Source organism: Sesamum indicum, linkage group LG9 (genome assembly GCF_000512975.1).
Source record: "Sesamum indicum cultivar Zhongzhi No. 13 linkage group LG9, S_indicum_v1.0, whole genome shotgun sequence".
Classification (NCBI taxonomy): Eukaryota; Viridiplantae; Streptophyta; class Magnoliopsida; order Lamiales; family Pedaliaceae; genus Sesamum; species Sesamum indicum.
Genome location: NC_026153.1, coordinates 5950734 through 5969591, shown reverse-complemented (window position 1 = coordinate 5969591; position 18858 = coordinate 5950734). Strand labels below are relative to the sequence as shown.

Genomic DNA, 18858 nt, shown 5'->3' with positions numbered 1-18858 from the left:
ACACATATATAATAAACAAAACTATACTTTATATATATATATATATATATATATATATATTCTATATTTTAACAAGGGAGATGAGATGAGTGTGAGAGCAAGTACGTAGCAAGTCTTGGTATGATGAGGAGGGAATAGTGATGAGATTCACCCAAACCAACACAAGGATTCGGTGCAAAGTGCAAACCCATCATCACCACATCACCTCTTTTCATCCACTTTTTATTCCTTTCAATCATATATTTGGCTCTCCACTATCTATCCACTCCATATATCCAAATTATACCATCAATTCTTGATTTCTTTTACCTCTTCAATCAACTAACACCTATTTCACTTTTAATAGAGTAATTAGAAAGATCAACTGGCATACATCATACTAAGACATAAATTAGGGCATCAAATATTGATAGTTTTTTAAGTTAGATTTAAATGCACAAATACTTTCTACCACTTGTAAAATTATAAATATTTCCTGAAGTTGTAGTTATAATTATAGTTACACTACCCTTATTTAATTTAGGGGTAAAATTTAATGAATACATCCCTTGAGGTAAATTACATTGACACCCCTTCAGAAGGTACACTTGTAATTTACAAAGGATAGAAAATGTTTATATAATTAGACATAATATAAGGAGTGTCAATGCAATTTAACTTATTTCCTAAGAAACTGTAATGCATAATATAATTATGAAAATATGATAGAGTGGAAGCAATGGAAATGAGAGAATAATTGAAGAACTTGTCTTCAATCTTCTCAGAACTCAAAAGAGGGGGGAAAAGGTGGTAGTTTATATATGAAAGTTTGCGAGTATCTAAAAGAAATAGTCATAACTTGAGTTAAATAGCCTGAAATGGATTAAATTTTGGACAATTTTATAAAATTATGAAATTCAACTAAATTAAATTAGAAAAAAATAATTATTGGCTATAATTTTAACAGTTATGAATTAAAAATTGTGGTAATTAATTTTTGTTGGCCAAAATTAAATGAAATCAAATATAGATTTTCAGCAAGAAAAAATTATTTATTACGGTTTAGAGCCATTGTAAAAATATTTGCCATGGCTTTTATCCATGTCAAATGTTTTAGCCACCATCATGGATACCACGGCCAACAACTGTTGCATGACCGTGGTCGATAACTATTTACTACGGCTATTTTATTTTTAACTATGACAATTAGTCATGGTTAGATGCTGAATTTTTCTATTGTGATATAACCTAGCAATGATCTAGTAAGATAAGAGGCCCAAACCAAATGATTGGAAAAATGAAAAAAACTAATGAAATGTCTGGAGAATGATCGAGAAGATGGAGTTCCACGAAGAGTGATGATCGCTCGTAATAAAAGTGATGAAGGGTCAGGCTTTCCTCAAAAAGACCATAAAAAATATGTAGATGATGCAGTAATTTCTCCCGAATCAAAAGATATAACCGTTTGAAATTCCACAATGAAGCTACATACTTAAAGTACTATTTTTTTCAACTCCAGTCAATCCAAACACTCCCAAAAGCGATCTACCTCTTTTCTACATAAAAATGACTACAGAATTCCATAGCCATGATATTAATATGGAATTTTGAAAATCCATAACCGAAATTAGCTAAAGAGGTATAGACTCTTACTTGAAATAGCTATATTTTATTTTTCTTTTTTACCACACTAAATAACCAAAGTCATTTTCATACAAAACTGGACTGTTGGTGATGCCCTGTTTTCTTGTAATAAGCTTACAAGAGAATTTTGAAAGTAGTTGTGATTGTACCAACCCTTTTTGTGTTATAAACTCACAACAACCTCAACTCTTCCCTCTGCATTCATAGACACAACCCCATTTAATTAAATTTTCAATACATCCCTATATTAATTTCTTACCACATCTTATAAATTACTACAAAAAAAGCTTTGATAAAATTTCTTTAGCCAAAGAAACTATGGGGGTCACTGAAAAGTAGATTTAGGTTGTCCCAAAGATACATCCAAGGGTTGGGGGAAAAGGACTTATGGTAGGGACAGTAATGGCCATGTTTCAAGTGGGCTTGGGTGCTGAGGAGTGTGTGTACGTTGTGCACCATAAGTGTAACTGTCGTTGGACACTTTTGCATCTGTTATCACGCTCCCTTAATCGTATCTTGCCCTTGCAATCTACGTTTCTTCTTCTACTACTACTTTAATTACTACTGTTACTTCCCTGCAATCACTTCTTTTTTGACTTCAATTTATTACAACCAACACTTGCAAGTGATCCCTTGCCCAAATCACCTACTTCTCTATGTTGCACAACTAGGATTTACAAGTAAAGAATATTCCTACGGATTCTCCGTAATGAAAAGACGCAACGACTTATTTTAAGTATTTATCAATTTCTTTTCGTATTTTTGAATCACCTAAACTAATAAGCAGTTAAAAATTATAAATTTATTTTCAGTAACTTCAGCAACTTACTGATAAAATTATTAATATTTTGAAATTTGTCTTCATGATCGGTTGTCGAAGCAGTCAAAATTAACTACTGATCATAAACTATAGCAGTAGTGGAACCAGGTCGAATCCCTAAGGAACTGCGAATTAATTTCTCAGTTACATTGCGGTAACCAAACGGGGGAGAGTTTGAATTAAAAATCACTACTGATTAATAGAAATAAAATAGAAAGCAGAGATAAATATGAGGAAGAAATCAGTAGAGAAGAAATCTGACTCAAAGGGATTGTATCATGCAAATGTTATGTTAATCATTGATCACACAAGATTAATTTCACAACCAAGCATTCAACTTTGAAATCTATTAGGATAACCATAATAAATTCTTGTTTTCTTATTGTAATTGACTTGATTTAAGCATCTAAAACAAAACTTATTATTTCATGACTGGGCACGATAGCGTCCCATTTCAATTCAACAATAGCATTTGCATCAGTAAAAACAGTTAAATCTAGATTAAATAATTGAGATAGATGCAATCATCTATCCTAATTTTCTTGTCCCTACAAATAAATCATGCAAAGCACACAATTAATTTGGCTTGCTACTTGTACCACTTATTCATGACAATTACATATCACTGAACTCATGGATAGCAGTAGAATAATTAGTATTGAATCGGATTGTCAGATCTATCGATAATAATCATTCTATAAGATGTAAATCAAAAGACAAGAAATACTTGACGAGATCAGATAAAAAATATGATCTCAAAATATAACAACTGGGTTTAACGTTTTTCTTGAATCAGAAAAGAGAATTAGCTACATAACATGTGTGTAGAAATTCTTCCTAAAAAAATATAAACTAAGAAGAAGAAAAGGGAAGAGATGACCTAAACTAAGAGAATGATAAAATATGAAATTGGATATTAGATTTTCAGCCTTCACACCCCTTTTATAACACAAAAATCATCCTCTCTCTTGCCTTCCAACTTACCGTCTACAAAAGGAAATAAATCGCGGTAAAAGCTCTTTCCAAATTGATCTCTCTCGCAGACAGCTTTGCCCATTGAATAGGGCGTGATCGAATGCTCAAGTCAATTTTCGTCTCATCTTTCCTTATTCACCTTTTGGCTTCATTTGGGCTTTTTGACTCTCTGTTCTTTAGATGGAGTTAATATCAATCATTTACCTAAAAAATGCATAATTCAATTATCAATAAATTAAATTCATTCTAAAATATTTGAATTAAGCATGCATTTAAATGATAAAACACATCCTATCACTTCACCATTTCATTTTCAAGCATTCCACTTTCACATGTTTTGTTACTAAACACTCCAACTTAGGGTTTGTTTTTTATTTAATGAACACAAATTTTATTTTATTTTCCCACTTTTTTACTTTTCTTTTTAAAGCTCCCAACTTACGTACACGGCCACTAAATTTACAATGTTATTTGTAATTCTTTTGGACCACAAAAGTATAAGTTTTACAAACACCCCTTTTAATCAACACATGATACATTACTACTGAATATTATTTTGTTTTTTTTTTAGGGGAAAACACTACTGAATATTAATTGATTTGCTAATTTTGTGTATTGCAAATAAAGTTTGAACTTTTAAACATATAAATATATATAATTAGATGATTTGAAAAAATAAAAAAATAAATAAATTTGGGACCGATGATGGAGTCCCAAATAGTCTGAGGGATAAAAACATTTTCCTAAAAGGGATCAGCCTACAAAGGAACAAACATAATAGGAATTGGAAAATATTCCGATAAATATAACTCTTTAATACTTAAATCGATTGCAAGGTCGATGAATTTCAAACACAAAAAAACTATTAGAATCAAAATAGCATACCTTTTTTCTTAACTATGGAACAACTATATATATATACGAACATTCATACATATATATTGAGTTCTCTGATTACGATAAAATAAAATAAAATAAAATTATCCTTGTAAACCAGCTACCAATTAATGTAGCATGTGGTTGTGGTTCATTGGTTGCAATGCATTCCGATTTTGGGTGGGTGTAATTTCTTATTTGTCCTCCACTAATCTTTTATTCCCCATTAGGGACAGATGGAGGATACGGTTTTCATGTGACTTAACTCATTAGGAAAGTTAGGCTTTGAATTTATCAGCCTTTTCAGAGTATTACTATAAATTTTGCTCAAACATACCAACTCCACAAGTGCGGAACCATACACTTACTTTCTAGAATCCATTTTATACGTAATTGAAAAATATGTGGAAAAAAATATTTTTATATTTATTTTAATTTATTTATTAACTTCCCGCCTACTCGTCTGACTTTCCACTGCTTCATTATCTTTCAATAGTTATTTTTTTTTTTTTTTAATTTTCATTCATTTTTTTCACTAGTTTTTTATAAATTTAATATAAACTTATTATTTTATATATATTTTATTTTAAATGATATTTATAGAAATTGCACACATATAAAGTGTGCCACAAATTATTAGTATATATATGTGTGTGTGTGTGATGTAGGCACACCTTCTACATAGATTGTAGACAAGAAGTTTGAGAGGCCTATGAGCAGCACGGCCTCCTCTCACTAGCGGACAACTTTTGAAATCTTAAAGTTTATATGAAATCAAAATAAATAATACATCACAAATAAAATATCGATCGAATCATAAATCACATCTATATCTTTATATAATGTATTTCATTAGGACAAAGAAAAATCTGAAATGGTTAAATTAGTACTTCCTCCATTGTCTAAACTATTTAAAATAGCAGGATTAAAAATATTAAATCAAGTGTGGAAGTGGAAGAGGGGAGACGATTCTTGGCGTGACGAATTCGAATGAAATTTGGTAATTGGTAGTGTAGAGCACGTAAGGTACTTAGGATAACAGAACTGATCCAGCGTTTTGATTTTTATTATTTTTTATTCTATTATATTTTGGATGCTTTCTTTCTCATTCTTGTCTGATCCATTTTGATTCTATGCACATACCTTCGAATCGTATCAAAAGGATATATTTGTGTATTTTAATTTATTTTTATTAGATGATCGTCGATTTAGTAGTTGTTTTTGCTTTTCTTTTTTTCTTTTTGGATGTAAAGATGTCATATATTACATATTTATATATATTAATAAATTAATTAGTGATCATATATAAACCATCAATTACTTCAACAATCAACAAAACACAGGAAGATATATGTATTTACGCAGTTTTATTTAGATCATTTTTTCTTTTAATAAAAGTGACAGATTACATATATGTTTTTCAATATATATATCAAAATTTTAAAATCTAATTAAGCACATTAATAAGTTTAAGATCATACAGTAAAAGATAACGAATAAATTTAGATAAATAACAAAAAGGATATAGTATAATGTTGTAATTGATATTTACCAAAATATCATATATCTGATCATTTTATTTATAATACATGTATTGTGTAAAGAAAGTATCAAGAAAAATGATAACCATATGTTGAATCTATTATTTCATTTTTTTTTCATGTGTCTCTTTTCGTTACCTACATCCAAGATCCAAACTTAAGTGTTGGTTTTGTGACGATCATTACTCGTGCTAAAATTATTGTGAAAATATGATGTTTGAATTGTTGTACGATCTAAAATTTTAAATTGCATTATTACTAATAATTAAAATTTTAGTGAAACAACAGAAACTATATCAAAAGTTTGATTTCAGAGTTAAAAGACACATGTTCAATTCCCATGAAAATTCGATTATCGAAAATGATATTATTAACCTATGTAGTAATAATAATTCTCGTGTCAAGATTACGGTTGAAATAACACTAACTTTAACTTAGCAATAGACACCACGCCAACCAACATATTTCAAATAAAATTTTATCAGACCGGTTAAAGTTAAGTACACAAGTTCCTATTAGAAAGAAGTTAATTGATGTTACTGCAACTTATTAATTCTTAAGTCTTACTCAAATTAATATTCATAAATGTTTAGTAATGAGGTGTTGTGCAAGTCACTCATGTGTGTACATTGTGAAATTCAACCTAATTAGCATAAGCATTGTGTTTTCGAAGGGTCACAGTCAAGTTACCCCTTTATTACAACCTTTGCTTTATGCTTGTAGTAACATGGTGCAAAAAAGTTGTATTATCATTGTACTTAATCAAGTGCTTTTAACCACTTCCCTTTGACTAAAATACAACATCCTATCTTTATGTTTGAAGCACTACAAATAAAGAGGTTTATTGGAACTCATGTTGGAACAGTTTGTCAAATTCGTCTCACAATTTAGGACGAAATTTGGGATTTTCTGTAAAAGCCGTCCAAAGTAGATCTAAAGGACGAATAATTAAAATATAAGTTTGGGATAGCCTTACGGACGATTTGAGACGGCGTTTGGACAGCTTTTGGGACGTGTTTTCTTTTTTTATTTGGGACGGAATGTCGTCCCAAATTCCATTTGAAACGAATAATTAAAATATAAGTTTGGGACAACCTTATGGACGGTTTCAGACGTTACTTTTAAATCGGATGTATTAACGATTTTTTGCACGGCGTTTGAGATAGCTTTTGGGACGTGTTTTCTTTTTTATTTGGGACGGAACGTCGTCCCAAATTCCGTTCCTATTTTTAGTTAATTTTTAAAAAAAATTAATTTCTTTTTTTTTTTTATATTTTTTGTTGGGCAAAATTTTACTATATTAAATTTATAATTGAAGAAAATACTTTTGTTGGTTCATCCTCTAAGGGTACGACACTGGTAACAGATGAACCACCCTCCTCCGGTGGCGTCGGCTGCGAGGCACGCTCCTCGAGCATCTTCTGATATGTCTCCTGAGAATAAGTAGATATTTCACGTTAATAAATAATTAAATTTTTTATTTTAAGAAAAAAAAGTGTAATTTATCACCACCTCTTCTACCCGCAAACGACTCCCATTGTTGTCGGTTTTCTTCTTGTAGCATGCAACAAATACCTCCCTTTGCAGAGGTGAGCGGCCAAGCTGAGTCTCCTACACAAATATTTAAAAATATAAAAAAATTATAAAAATTTATTATTGAAATAATTGAACTTGAAATTGACCAAATTTACTTACTAATTTTCTCTTGTGCTCGCACACTGAGGAGGACCCCCCCCATAGTATATAAGTGTTGGCGGCTGCAGGGTTGGTCTTGTATTGGGTTGACTTTTTTCTTTTTGGAATTCATATGTTGCCCAATACCCCAAAATACCAGCCCAAACATCGTCTACCATCCATTTGGGTTGCTTATTCGCTTTTTTGGCTTCATTGAATTTTTCTCTAAGACATTTGTTGGCGTATTGGTCGAAGAAGGGTCTCACCATTTCATTCGGGCAATCCCACCTGTATATGCACTGAAGACAGAAAGCAAATAAAATTATTAGTATGAGATGTATAAATAAAATATGAATTTTAGATTGAATTACTAAGAATGTTGAGCACTATACTTTAAGCCCGATCAAACCAAAAGTTCTTTTGGAAATCCGGGATGTCCTTGTAGAAGGACCATGCGTGCGTGTAGTGGCCCGAAACTACATTGCCAATGCAGGAGTGAAAGGCCCGATCGTGCTTGTCATTGTTTCTGAGATTTGAATTAATAATCTGCTCAAATCACCCCAATGCGTTGCCATGTTATGTGCAATAGGATTCTCCACAGAAACTGGTGCAGGCTAATCATCACAATACTTTATCACTTGAGCCGCGCCATGAGCAGTCTAATTGTAGTATCCCCCCCATAAACCCTTTCATATATATATCATACACAACCTCATTCGTTGTTTTGAAAATACAATTCATACATTTAACACAATCACCAAATCTTCTCGCTTTTCATATATGCTTGTTGATCCTTAGCCCAATTTACAAATTCTCGAACACCATCCTCAAACTCCTGCCAAACTGATAAATTTATCGGCAAGTACTTCTCATACATCTACCTCCTCGATTGTCTTAACATATTTACCTAATTAAAAAAAAATACAATATACATTAATTACAAACACCTAAAAAATTATATATATATATATAATTAACTTCAGTACGGATAATATATAATATATTAAAAACAAGATCATCACAATTTAAATAATTACATTATTTAATACTTGGATAATGGTGTACCTCCAACTCAATTTTTCAGAACAGAATGATTGATCAAAACCACTGGACCTTGCAAAATAGATATTTTTATATACCTAAATACATAAAAAATGAAGGTTGATATATATATATATATATATATATATTCAACTTTTAGAGCTCGACCATTGTAATAGTAGGAAGAATGTAATTGAGTGAAAACACAAATGAGATGCAGCACAAGAATTTATATACAATTTTGGGGCCACGTTGGGACGACTTTATGGACGGCATTTCGGACGCAAAAGATTCGGTATGATGTATATATATTTCTGTCGCGAAAACAAATTAAATAGAGAAGGAATTTCTCACGAAAAAAAAATAGATCATTTCTTTCATTTATAAATGATTGAGGACTATTTATCATAGTTTGACAAATTAATGTAAAAATTTAAATTTTTAGCACGATCAATTAATAGTAACGTTATTTTGGCTATGGCACAAATATTTGCTATATTTTTTAGCTATGAATAATATTTTGACCTCGTCTGCAAAATCAACAGGAGTCGTATAATCGTAGTTAATTTGTATCCGCTATAATTTTTTATTTTTAAAAAAAATATATATATTTCTTCTAACGTCTCGTCTATCAATTTGTTGGCTAAAAGTTACCAGTTCTAAAATTTTGGGACAAAATCTATATGAATAGAGTCTATACAAATATCCAAGAGTATTATACAAATACCTAACAGACTCATTAGTTCAAATAGTGACTAAAAGTACCGTAGTTGGTTCAACGAGTCCTGAGTCATCCTTATCACCGTCCTAATTAACAGGCACACAAATTATTTTGAATCGCCCTGTCCAGTACCACTCCTAACGAATCGGATGCCATTTAGGGAATTTCAACAATAAAAGTGTCATGAAGTGATTAGCACCTATTTTGCTTTCTTTCTCACACAAATGTCTTCATGCCCAAAATAGTAGTGATGTGTTACTGGTGTTAGTGATGTACATAGGAACAAACCACTTGTGGAGGTTGTAACTAATGCATACAAATAAAACCCAAACAAATATGCCTCTAAAGCTCCTACTTTTCCATTGACACTGACTTTATGCCCACTCTTACTACTTGCAAACCACAGTTGCCCCTCTTCTCACACTTGCATTTTCTGACTTTTATCACTTCTCAATTAAACGTTTTTAGCGTTCAAGGGTCTCTGTACTTAATTTATTGCCGCCACATATCAATGCATAATCACGTTAAAATCAACACAATAGTTAGAACAGACGTTTAATCCCACTAAAACGCCTTAACTACCCTAAAAACAATCGGCCATAACTATTGAGCCACGACGGTAGGTGGTTTTGGTGTTAAAGTATTGAAAACCAGTGAAACTAATTAAGCCATTATGAGGGATGGAATTAGTTGAAATTGAGGTCTTGAAAATGCAACTGATTGATAACCAAGATGAGAGTATTATGACAAAAACTTTAAAGCAAGTTGGTGGTAGGACAAAATTAAGGTTGCCACTCTCATAAGTAATCCTACCTAATACTCAAGATCATAAATTAAAGCGACTGTTGACTAAACACAGCATTGGTGAATATTAGGTGGAATATTTTCACTTACTTTTGTCAACATTCAACTAAAGCTACTTCCCTTTTTCACTTAACACTACTCCTCTTGTTGCTAAACCATTGATTTTGGTTTTAAGATGTGGCTTAGGTAGTACATATTAGTTATTCATAGGTGTATGATTTTCTTTTCCATAAATTATATCTTATACACAGACATCCTTTATTTTATATAAAATTACAGGTATACCCTCTGAGCAGTGTCAGAGTAATGTACCTCAAGGATTGTGTACATAAACTTTTGATACTGAATAAGGGTGTACTTGTAATTACAGTAACAATGTCAAGGAGTGTACTAGTAATTTTATAAAAGATATGAATGTTTGTATATTTAAATCTAACCTCATTGATTCGTAACAGGTATCATAATTAGCTAGTAATTTCCTCAAATTAGTTGAAAAATTGAAAATTCTTTTCTAAGTGAAAAATAGATTCGAAATTTGGGAACTATTTCTATTGAGAGATAACATTTGAAAATCGTAGCATTGTATCAATAAAGCTTAGGTTAGTAGCAAAACGGAAGCCTGTGGCTGTTAAATAATTTATTTATTTACTAATTGATAAATTATGACAAAGAAATGAAATAATAAACCCATGTATATAAATTACACAAAGTATAGAATTATAGAAACATCAATTTCAAGCATTATCCAGTTTAATTCAGATTCTTGAACCAATGTTTCCAGCCCAGTTAAAAGGGAATGGGCCGGCCAGCTTTCCAGGGCCCAAGATTTGTTTATTTTGGGCCCTTTTAAAAATGTATCCAAGTTGAATAATCTAACTCATCTTCTTTTATAAGATATATTTTCAACGATTTAATCTTAAAATTCAACAAATAAAAATACTCCCCTGATTTTGTTAATATCTTATATTTACTCTTCGTATAATTGGTATTTTTCTACCTAAATTAAAAAATATAATGTGATTTTAAATTTCATAATTTGATGACTTTTTCAATTATTACAATATGAAAAACTTCTTATATCAAACACTCTAATATTTTATTTATTCAAATACTTTAAAAATTGATATTTTTGAAATTAAATATTATAAAACACATAGTAGTTTGTACGATGTTTTAAATAAATTTTTTATAATTAACAAAAAAATTGGACAAAAAATTATATTTTCACCTGATTGATTTGTTACTGATTTATTGCAGGTCAAATAAATATTTTTATGACCAAATTATTCTTCTACATTTTCATGCGTTAATACATGTGAGAAGGTATATCTTCACCGTTATAGGAGGAGTTTAGTCCAAAAAAAATTATTTGACCCTGCAATAAGCCAATATAAGTTAATTGAGTGCAAATATCAATTTTCATTCAATTTTTTTTCCTTAATATCAGTAAATTCAGTGAATCTTGACTTACGGAGGAACTTAGTTGTTAGATGGAAGTAAATATCAAAAATGCTAGATGTAATTTTTTAAACTACAAAATATTTATGTATAATTACATCAAATTTCAAGAAGAAAGATTGTAATATCCCAAAATTTAGTAATCATTTCCTTTCCTGTCTATCCTCATTGAGGTTGGATGGTTTTCAGGCCCCTTACAATTTTTATGAGATTAAAAGAAGGATAGATTAATGGGACATGTTTACATCATGAAATGGGGTTAATGAATGATAGATATATATAATAAAATTTGGAATAGATGGGGGATATGATAAGATATATTTATTTTTCTAATTTAAAATGACAAAACTAATAGGGTAATTTAAATAGGACTTTCCTGACGTGTACCATAATCATAAATATTTTTTTAAAAGTAACGATCGTACGACAAATATCTTCTATAATAAACTATTAAAAATATGTATTTCCTTGACGTTCAACAATAGAGTGTATTTATAGTTTTTCAATTATAATTTACCTAAATAAATAAGACAAAATTGGATGCCGATCGAGGTCAACTTAATGTTTCAACTTTCCTTTGGCCTTAACTATTATAAATGAGGTTAATAAATAATTTGTCTGACTTACAATAAATTAGTAATACGTTAATCAGGATAGTGAAAATATGAATTTTAGCTCAATTATTTTTACTAATATAGTAAATTCAATTAATTTTGATTAATGAAAAGGTCTATTTATTTGACAAAAACAAACCTCATGGATACTAAACGTAATTTTTCAAATTAAATAAGATATACATGTAACCACACCAAAATTTAAGAGAATACAGTATAGTTATCCCTATTTTTAAATGTGAGTGAGGGTATTAACGTGGGTTAGTCATTGGATGAAACTAATTGAGCATTTAGGGACGATTTCATTAATTTCACCACACCCAATCTGACATCATCTTCAACACAAAAAGAATTCCAAGGTTGTGGATCGCCGATTTCCGCAAAATTTGATTTAAAGGAAAATAATATAATGATGTAACATCAGACAGTTTGGCCGAGTGGTCTAAGGCGCCAGATTTAGGCTCTGGTCCGAAAGGGCGTGGGTTCAAATCCCACAGCTGTCATTCATTTTGTTGCTGTTCACAAAACAAGTTCATAAATACAACATACCATTTATAAAAAAGAGTAATCTCAAGCCATATTCTACTAAACGTTTCTTTTTGAAGCTCTACAATCTTAATATACAATTAAACAAATATATTATTATAATTTTATTGGTAACTTATTATTACCTGTCATATAATTAAAGTTTTTTTTAGTTAAAGCAAATAATTTATCTATATGAATAATTTAATAATTCTTACATCTTATTTATTCAAATACTCTAAAACTTATTTTTAAAATAAAATTGAACATCATTTAAAATGTTTCCAATATACTTAGCCAAACACCCTCTAACTATGAAAAACTTTGTTAGTCCAATTCATATGTCTCCATTGGTGGAAAGATAATGATTATCTTATGGTTGAGGTTAGTAATATTAGTGGATGATTATGACATCATCTTTTGTAACATTTTCTTTTATATCATTTTTCTACTGCATTGTATTTATTTTATTTTTATACCCACAAACTAGCCATTAATTAATTATCCCTACTTTCTCATATCACTAGTTATTCACATTATTTGTTAACTAATTCATAGTGGGTGATCTCTACTATTAGAAAAAATATGACTTTTTTCCTCATACTTAATTCGTATGGTTAAAAAGGAAAAGACTATGACGAACACAAATTAATGATATTGTGCAACGGTCAATAATTGTTGTTTCTATAAATAATGTTGAAACATTGATCACAATTAAAAATCATGAGAAATATTTTCGTCATAGCTAAAATTATTACAAATGTTGATTAACTTTGCCAAAATATAAATTCTTGTATTTTTTTTATTGCGATAGATAATATTAATTTATTGTAGTTCTTAAGTCGTGGTCATTTATAATATACATAAAAAAAATATAGTACAATTTCAAAAAGGACATTATTCTTTTTGTTGAGATATATATATATATATATACACACACACAAGAATCGTACATGCTTTTACCCTAAATATTTTATAAGAGAGAGTTTCATTCACTGAAAAAATGTGTTCTTGTTGGAGTTTTGGATTCTAAAACTTGTCTAAACTATGTTAGAGTCACACGATATGTTGGACTGGTGTTTTTAGAAGGAACAAGTTAAAAGTGAGACTGTTGAACCAGTAAAATACTTTATTGGAAGAAGCAACATAACTGCACATCAACATCAAAATTACATTTGATTTTTTTGAACAGTAACTTATATTATTTTAAAACAATCTTTATACCATATTAACCACTCCTGGGAAATTGATACTCAAACTCCTAAAATGAAAAGAAAATAGAGGTAAAATCAAATGAAGACTTTGAGTTTGATTGATCACAATTCTGTTATAAGTGGAACCTCAAGATTCTCATTCAACAGTTCATTAAATAAATATATATATATATAAATTAATGCTGAACTTATTAACTTTTAAAAAAAAGCTCATTTTCCCAAACATTGGGGTTCATATTATCTTTTTTTTTCTAAAAATTTAAAAGATCACATTGCTATCTTATGGTTTTTTGTGTAGGGGTGAATAGCAATTTATCCTAATGTGATATTAGAAATGAGCAAATTACCCCTTTGTGAAAAATAAATAGCAAATTACCTCCATGTGTTTTAAAAAATGAATCAATTTACCTCCTTAGATAGGGAGGTAAATTGCTTCAATTTTTAAAACATAAGGGGAGTAAATTGCTATATTTTGAAAAACAAAAGAGGATAAATCGTTATTTTATTTTTCATAAAGAGGTTGATTGTCTATTTTTCATAACTAAGATAGGTAGGTTACAATTTACCCGACATTAATTTTTAACATTATATCCTACTGCATTTAAACAGCAAAACATTAATTGGAAGTGAAGGACGTGCAAATGCGTGCGGTAAATGAATGGATTCATGAAGTCAATAAAGAAGTGTGGATATATATAAATGGAAGAAGGGAAAACTAGCCAGGCTGGTCCTGACATGAAATTCCAGAGTACTGGAGAGACCTAACTTTCACATGTTAGTGTCTTTTAGTTTTTGGGGTAGATACACCTACTACTTACTATTCCATTTTTCATTAATAGTTAATTAGATGCACGCATCAACATATATATAAATGCTTGATTTACTGTAAAATTTCTGTTTGTACTAACATTGTAAGTACTTCACTATAATCTGAAAATTCATAAAAGCATTTAGTGTGGATTGCGATTTGATAGGGGCCTCGTTGTGTGGAATATTATTATTTTTTATTTTGTATGTGCACCACATCATTCAGCATTGTTTATGGAATAGGGACACAAGCCCGTCTCAAGCCCTTTATTGGTGGACTGATGATATAGACAAGTATCCACATCGATTGCATACAAAAAAATTGAGCAGTTTATAAGCTCCAAATTCTCAATCTTCAAAAATTATATGTGAGAATACTCATATAAATTAAAAATAATAATATCTCATGTAATATAATACTGATCGTTTAACACTAACTCATTGAAGTATTTGATTTCTTATTTTATTTTAGTATTGTAGTGATTATGTGGTTAAAATTGAAGCAACGTGAAAGTCGTGTTGCTGATAATAATGTAAAAGATCCCCCAAAAAAGAATAAAAATAAAAGAAGTGGAAGGGAAAGCTACGAATTATTCCTCTTCGCATTGATGGCTAATACGATAGCTTTGTTGATCTTGGACATTTGGATCTCGAGCTGTAAGCATTAAATGACGACTTGCGGACTACAACATCGACTTTCTACTTCACTTTTACTCCACATCATTTGCTTGTTAACTCTTTAATTATGAATTTTAAAAGAAAAATAGAATTTATCATTTTATATACAACGTTTGTTGGAAAAATTACGATGACAGATCCATAATAAAGATTGAATGGAAATGATGGTTTTATTATTTTAGAAAGTTTTATATTAGTATATATATTCTTCTGCACAAGAGTTTGAAATTAAAGATGGATATGCTTCAATCTTTTTAATTATTTTACATAAAGCAGTCTTATAATATCATCTGAATTACAAAATACTTTGAATTTTGAATCGAAATGATGGATTTATTGTTTAAAAAAAATATATTCTTGCTTTTAAAATTTAAGAGAATTGAAGGGCGGAAAAAACCACCTAATCAAGCCCAAATTGACCAATGTTCAAATATTGGTGGACCAATTTGCATTTTGTCCAAAAAAAGGTCCTGCAAATAAGGAAAAGTGAAAGTAGATGTATTTCGAATTTTGCATACACTGGCAAGGAGCACTCTCACTAACCACATTTTAAGTTTGGTGGTTGAAATTAAAGACTTACGTCTTGTTAATATGTTAGAGATCATGAATTTGAATTTCTTTAAATTTGAAAGTACTTATCTCACTTCATGTAAGTTATTATAATTTATTTATAGTAACATTAATGATTGAATCGAAAATTATTATACTTTATTACTCACTATTCTTAATATATTAATATAGTAGTTGAATCGATATAAAGTTAAGAAAAGGCTACAAGAGGGTTAGTCCAGCAATATTTGTTTCTTTGGGGACAAAACAGTATAACTTCAAAATACCAAGGCCACTAAGCAAAAAGTGTACCATACAGTATATTCCGATGCTTCGATCATCATGTTTGGATTTATTTTTATGATAAAATTTTTTGATTATATTTTGATATTAAATTAATATGAATTTATTATATATTATTTTTAAAAAAATAAAAAAGATATCGAATTATAATTTTAAAATAGGATCATATACCATATACAACGTAAGTTAAGATTTTTGGCCCGAGGACAATTTTAATTCTACATATCCATAATTTTTTTCTATAATTATTGTGAATAAATTCCCTCGAGGTCTAGAGAACTCCATGCATGATTGATTGCGTTTGCCGGCCGACCTAAAAAGGTCACCGCTCCATCCTGTCGTACTCACAGGCCAAGTGACGTGGCCGTATCCTAAACATACACTTTTCAGTACGTCAGTTGACTGATGAGCTGTAGGAATACTATTGCTGGCCCCTTCCACCGCATAATATACTCCCCTCACAATTTTCCTATGAACCTAACTGTTAATATCCCATCCCCACTGGCTACCGGCTTCACCAGTTCCCACATAACATGCACAAATTTCAAATATAAATACCACCCCATACACTCACTTTTCACACTTTCTAATTACACTCACCAGCCCTCAGAAAAGTTGGAATTGTCATTTAGGTCCCCACAGTGACGTTCTTGATTCTCCAACCATGCCGGGCCCCAACGAGTACTTCAACGTCCCCCTCCGCCGCGTCGCCATCGGCAACACCGAGGAGTTCCGGCAGCCCGGCGCCGTGAAGGCGGCGGTGGCTGAGTTTATCAGTACCCTGGTCTTCGTCTTCGCCGGGTCTGGTTCCGGCATGGCCTACAACAAGATTACAGGGAATGCTCCCAACTCACCGGAGGGCCTCATAGTGGCGGCGGTTGCCCATGCTTTCGGCCTGTTCGTGGCGGTTGCTATCGCTGCTAACATCTCCGGCGGCCACGTGAACCCGGCCGTCACATTTGGGTTGTTCGTTGGTGGAAACATCACTCTCTTCCGTGGTATTCTGTACATCATCGCTCAGCTGCTTGGCTCCGTCGTCGCTTGCCTTCTTCTCACTTTCACCACTGGAGGCCTGGTAAGTTTCCATAGCCAGAAACCTTCAATTTGCCTCTTCATGCACTTGTGCTTGATCCATCATGATTGTGTTGGAGTTCCAAGTTTTCTTAGAAAAAAGAAAAAAAAAAAAAAAACCCCCATCCCCTCAAAAAACAAAAAGAAAAGAAAAAACCCAGAAAACAGCAGTTGGACATTGTTAAATATTTCAAATCGCACCTAACTATAATTTATTATCTATGTTAAATATTTATTTTCTTTTAATTATAATGCAAGTACTAAAGTATTAATTTACCTAAGAATATAAGACTTATTTTTTTATTAAAAAAGTCAAATGAAATATATCTTGTTTTATCTATAATCTAGGCTAATCTATTTAAGCTCTTCGTTTGTCATAATTATAATTATTTTGTGATTGTTAAAAACTTAGAAATACTCTCGTCAGATCAGTTATTCTACATTGTTAGGTTGTATTCCATAGATATCTATTAATTCTAAGAATATATATTTAAATAATAAATAAAATTTATAATTATATTAAATTTTATATATCCATCCAAAATTTATCTTATAATCTAGTGGGAAAGACCGAGATTATTAGGGTTTAGTAGTTGGGTCGGGTAAAGTGGGGCCTTGGCTCTTGGCCTCGAGGCTAGTTCGTAGCTAAGTAAATGGGTTGGGATATAGGGATGGTCTTAATTTTCTAGATACAGTTGGGTATGTGCGAGGTCTCGACTTTTCTCCTAATCCTACACTGGATAATGGGATATCTTTAAAACTTGTTTTCAATAATATTTATAATATATTTTATTTTTTATGCAATATATATTTGTAAAATAAATCATATTATAATTACAATAATAGTTAAATAGATATTTAAGAATAATTATGTTAATCAATACAATGCGTGTTGTGCAAAACATTAATTAAAGAGAATGATTACACAGGAAACACCAGCATTTTCCCTGTCGGGCGTATCAGTCTGGAGCGCCTTCGTGTTCGAGATCGTGATGACTTTCGGCCTCGTTTACACGGTCTACGCCACCGCCGTCGACCCGAAGAAGGGTGACCTGGGCACCATCGCACCCATTGCTATTGGTTTTATCGTCGGAGCCAACATTCTCGCCGGCGGCGCCTTCACCGGAGCTTCAATGAACCCGGCAGTGTCATTCGGCCCTGCTTTGGTGAGCTTCACCTGGACCCACCACTGGGTCTACTGGGCGGGGCCTCTTATCGGAGGTGCGCTCGCCGGCGTTGTCTATGAAGTGTTCTTCATCAGCCACTCCCACGAGGCACTGCCCGGAAGTGATTACTGATCAGAGAAATTGAAGTGAAGCTTCTATGGTTCTCTTTGCTTTTATGTATTTTGTATTATGCCTTTGTGCTTTTTGTTAATTACGATGTTCTGTACCTAAAAGATAATTGACGTTTAAGTGCACGGCCTTGTTCTATTTTTGTTGACAGAGTCGAAAATTATAAGATTAAATTTAAATTAATTATATAATAAGTATAATATATTTATTATATACTTAATATATAATTTCAAAATGTGATAATTATATAATAAATATATCATATTTAT

At 31.0% G+C, this 18858-nt stretch overlaps 1 protein-coding gene and 1 non-coding gene across 2 annotated transcripts; both read left to right on the top strand.

The window, feature by feature from the left end:
- TRNAL-UAG lies at positions 12571–12650 on the top strand. Its single transcript has one exon. It is a non-coding gene; the product is annotated as a tRNA-Leu (tRNA).
- On the top strand, positions 16796–18731 carry LOC105170758 (aquaporin TIP1-1-like). Its single transcript, XM_011091663.2, has 2 exons — positions 16796–17298; positions 18224–18731. Exons 1-2 carry the CDS (start codon positions 16888–16890, stop codon positions 18590–18592), a joined length of 780 nt encoding a protein of 259 aa, XP_011089965.1. The 5' UTR covers positions 16796–16887; the 3' UTR covers positions 18593–18731.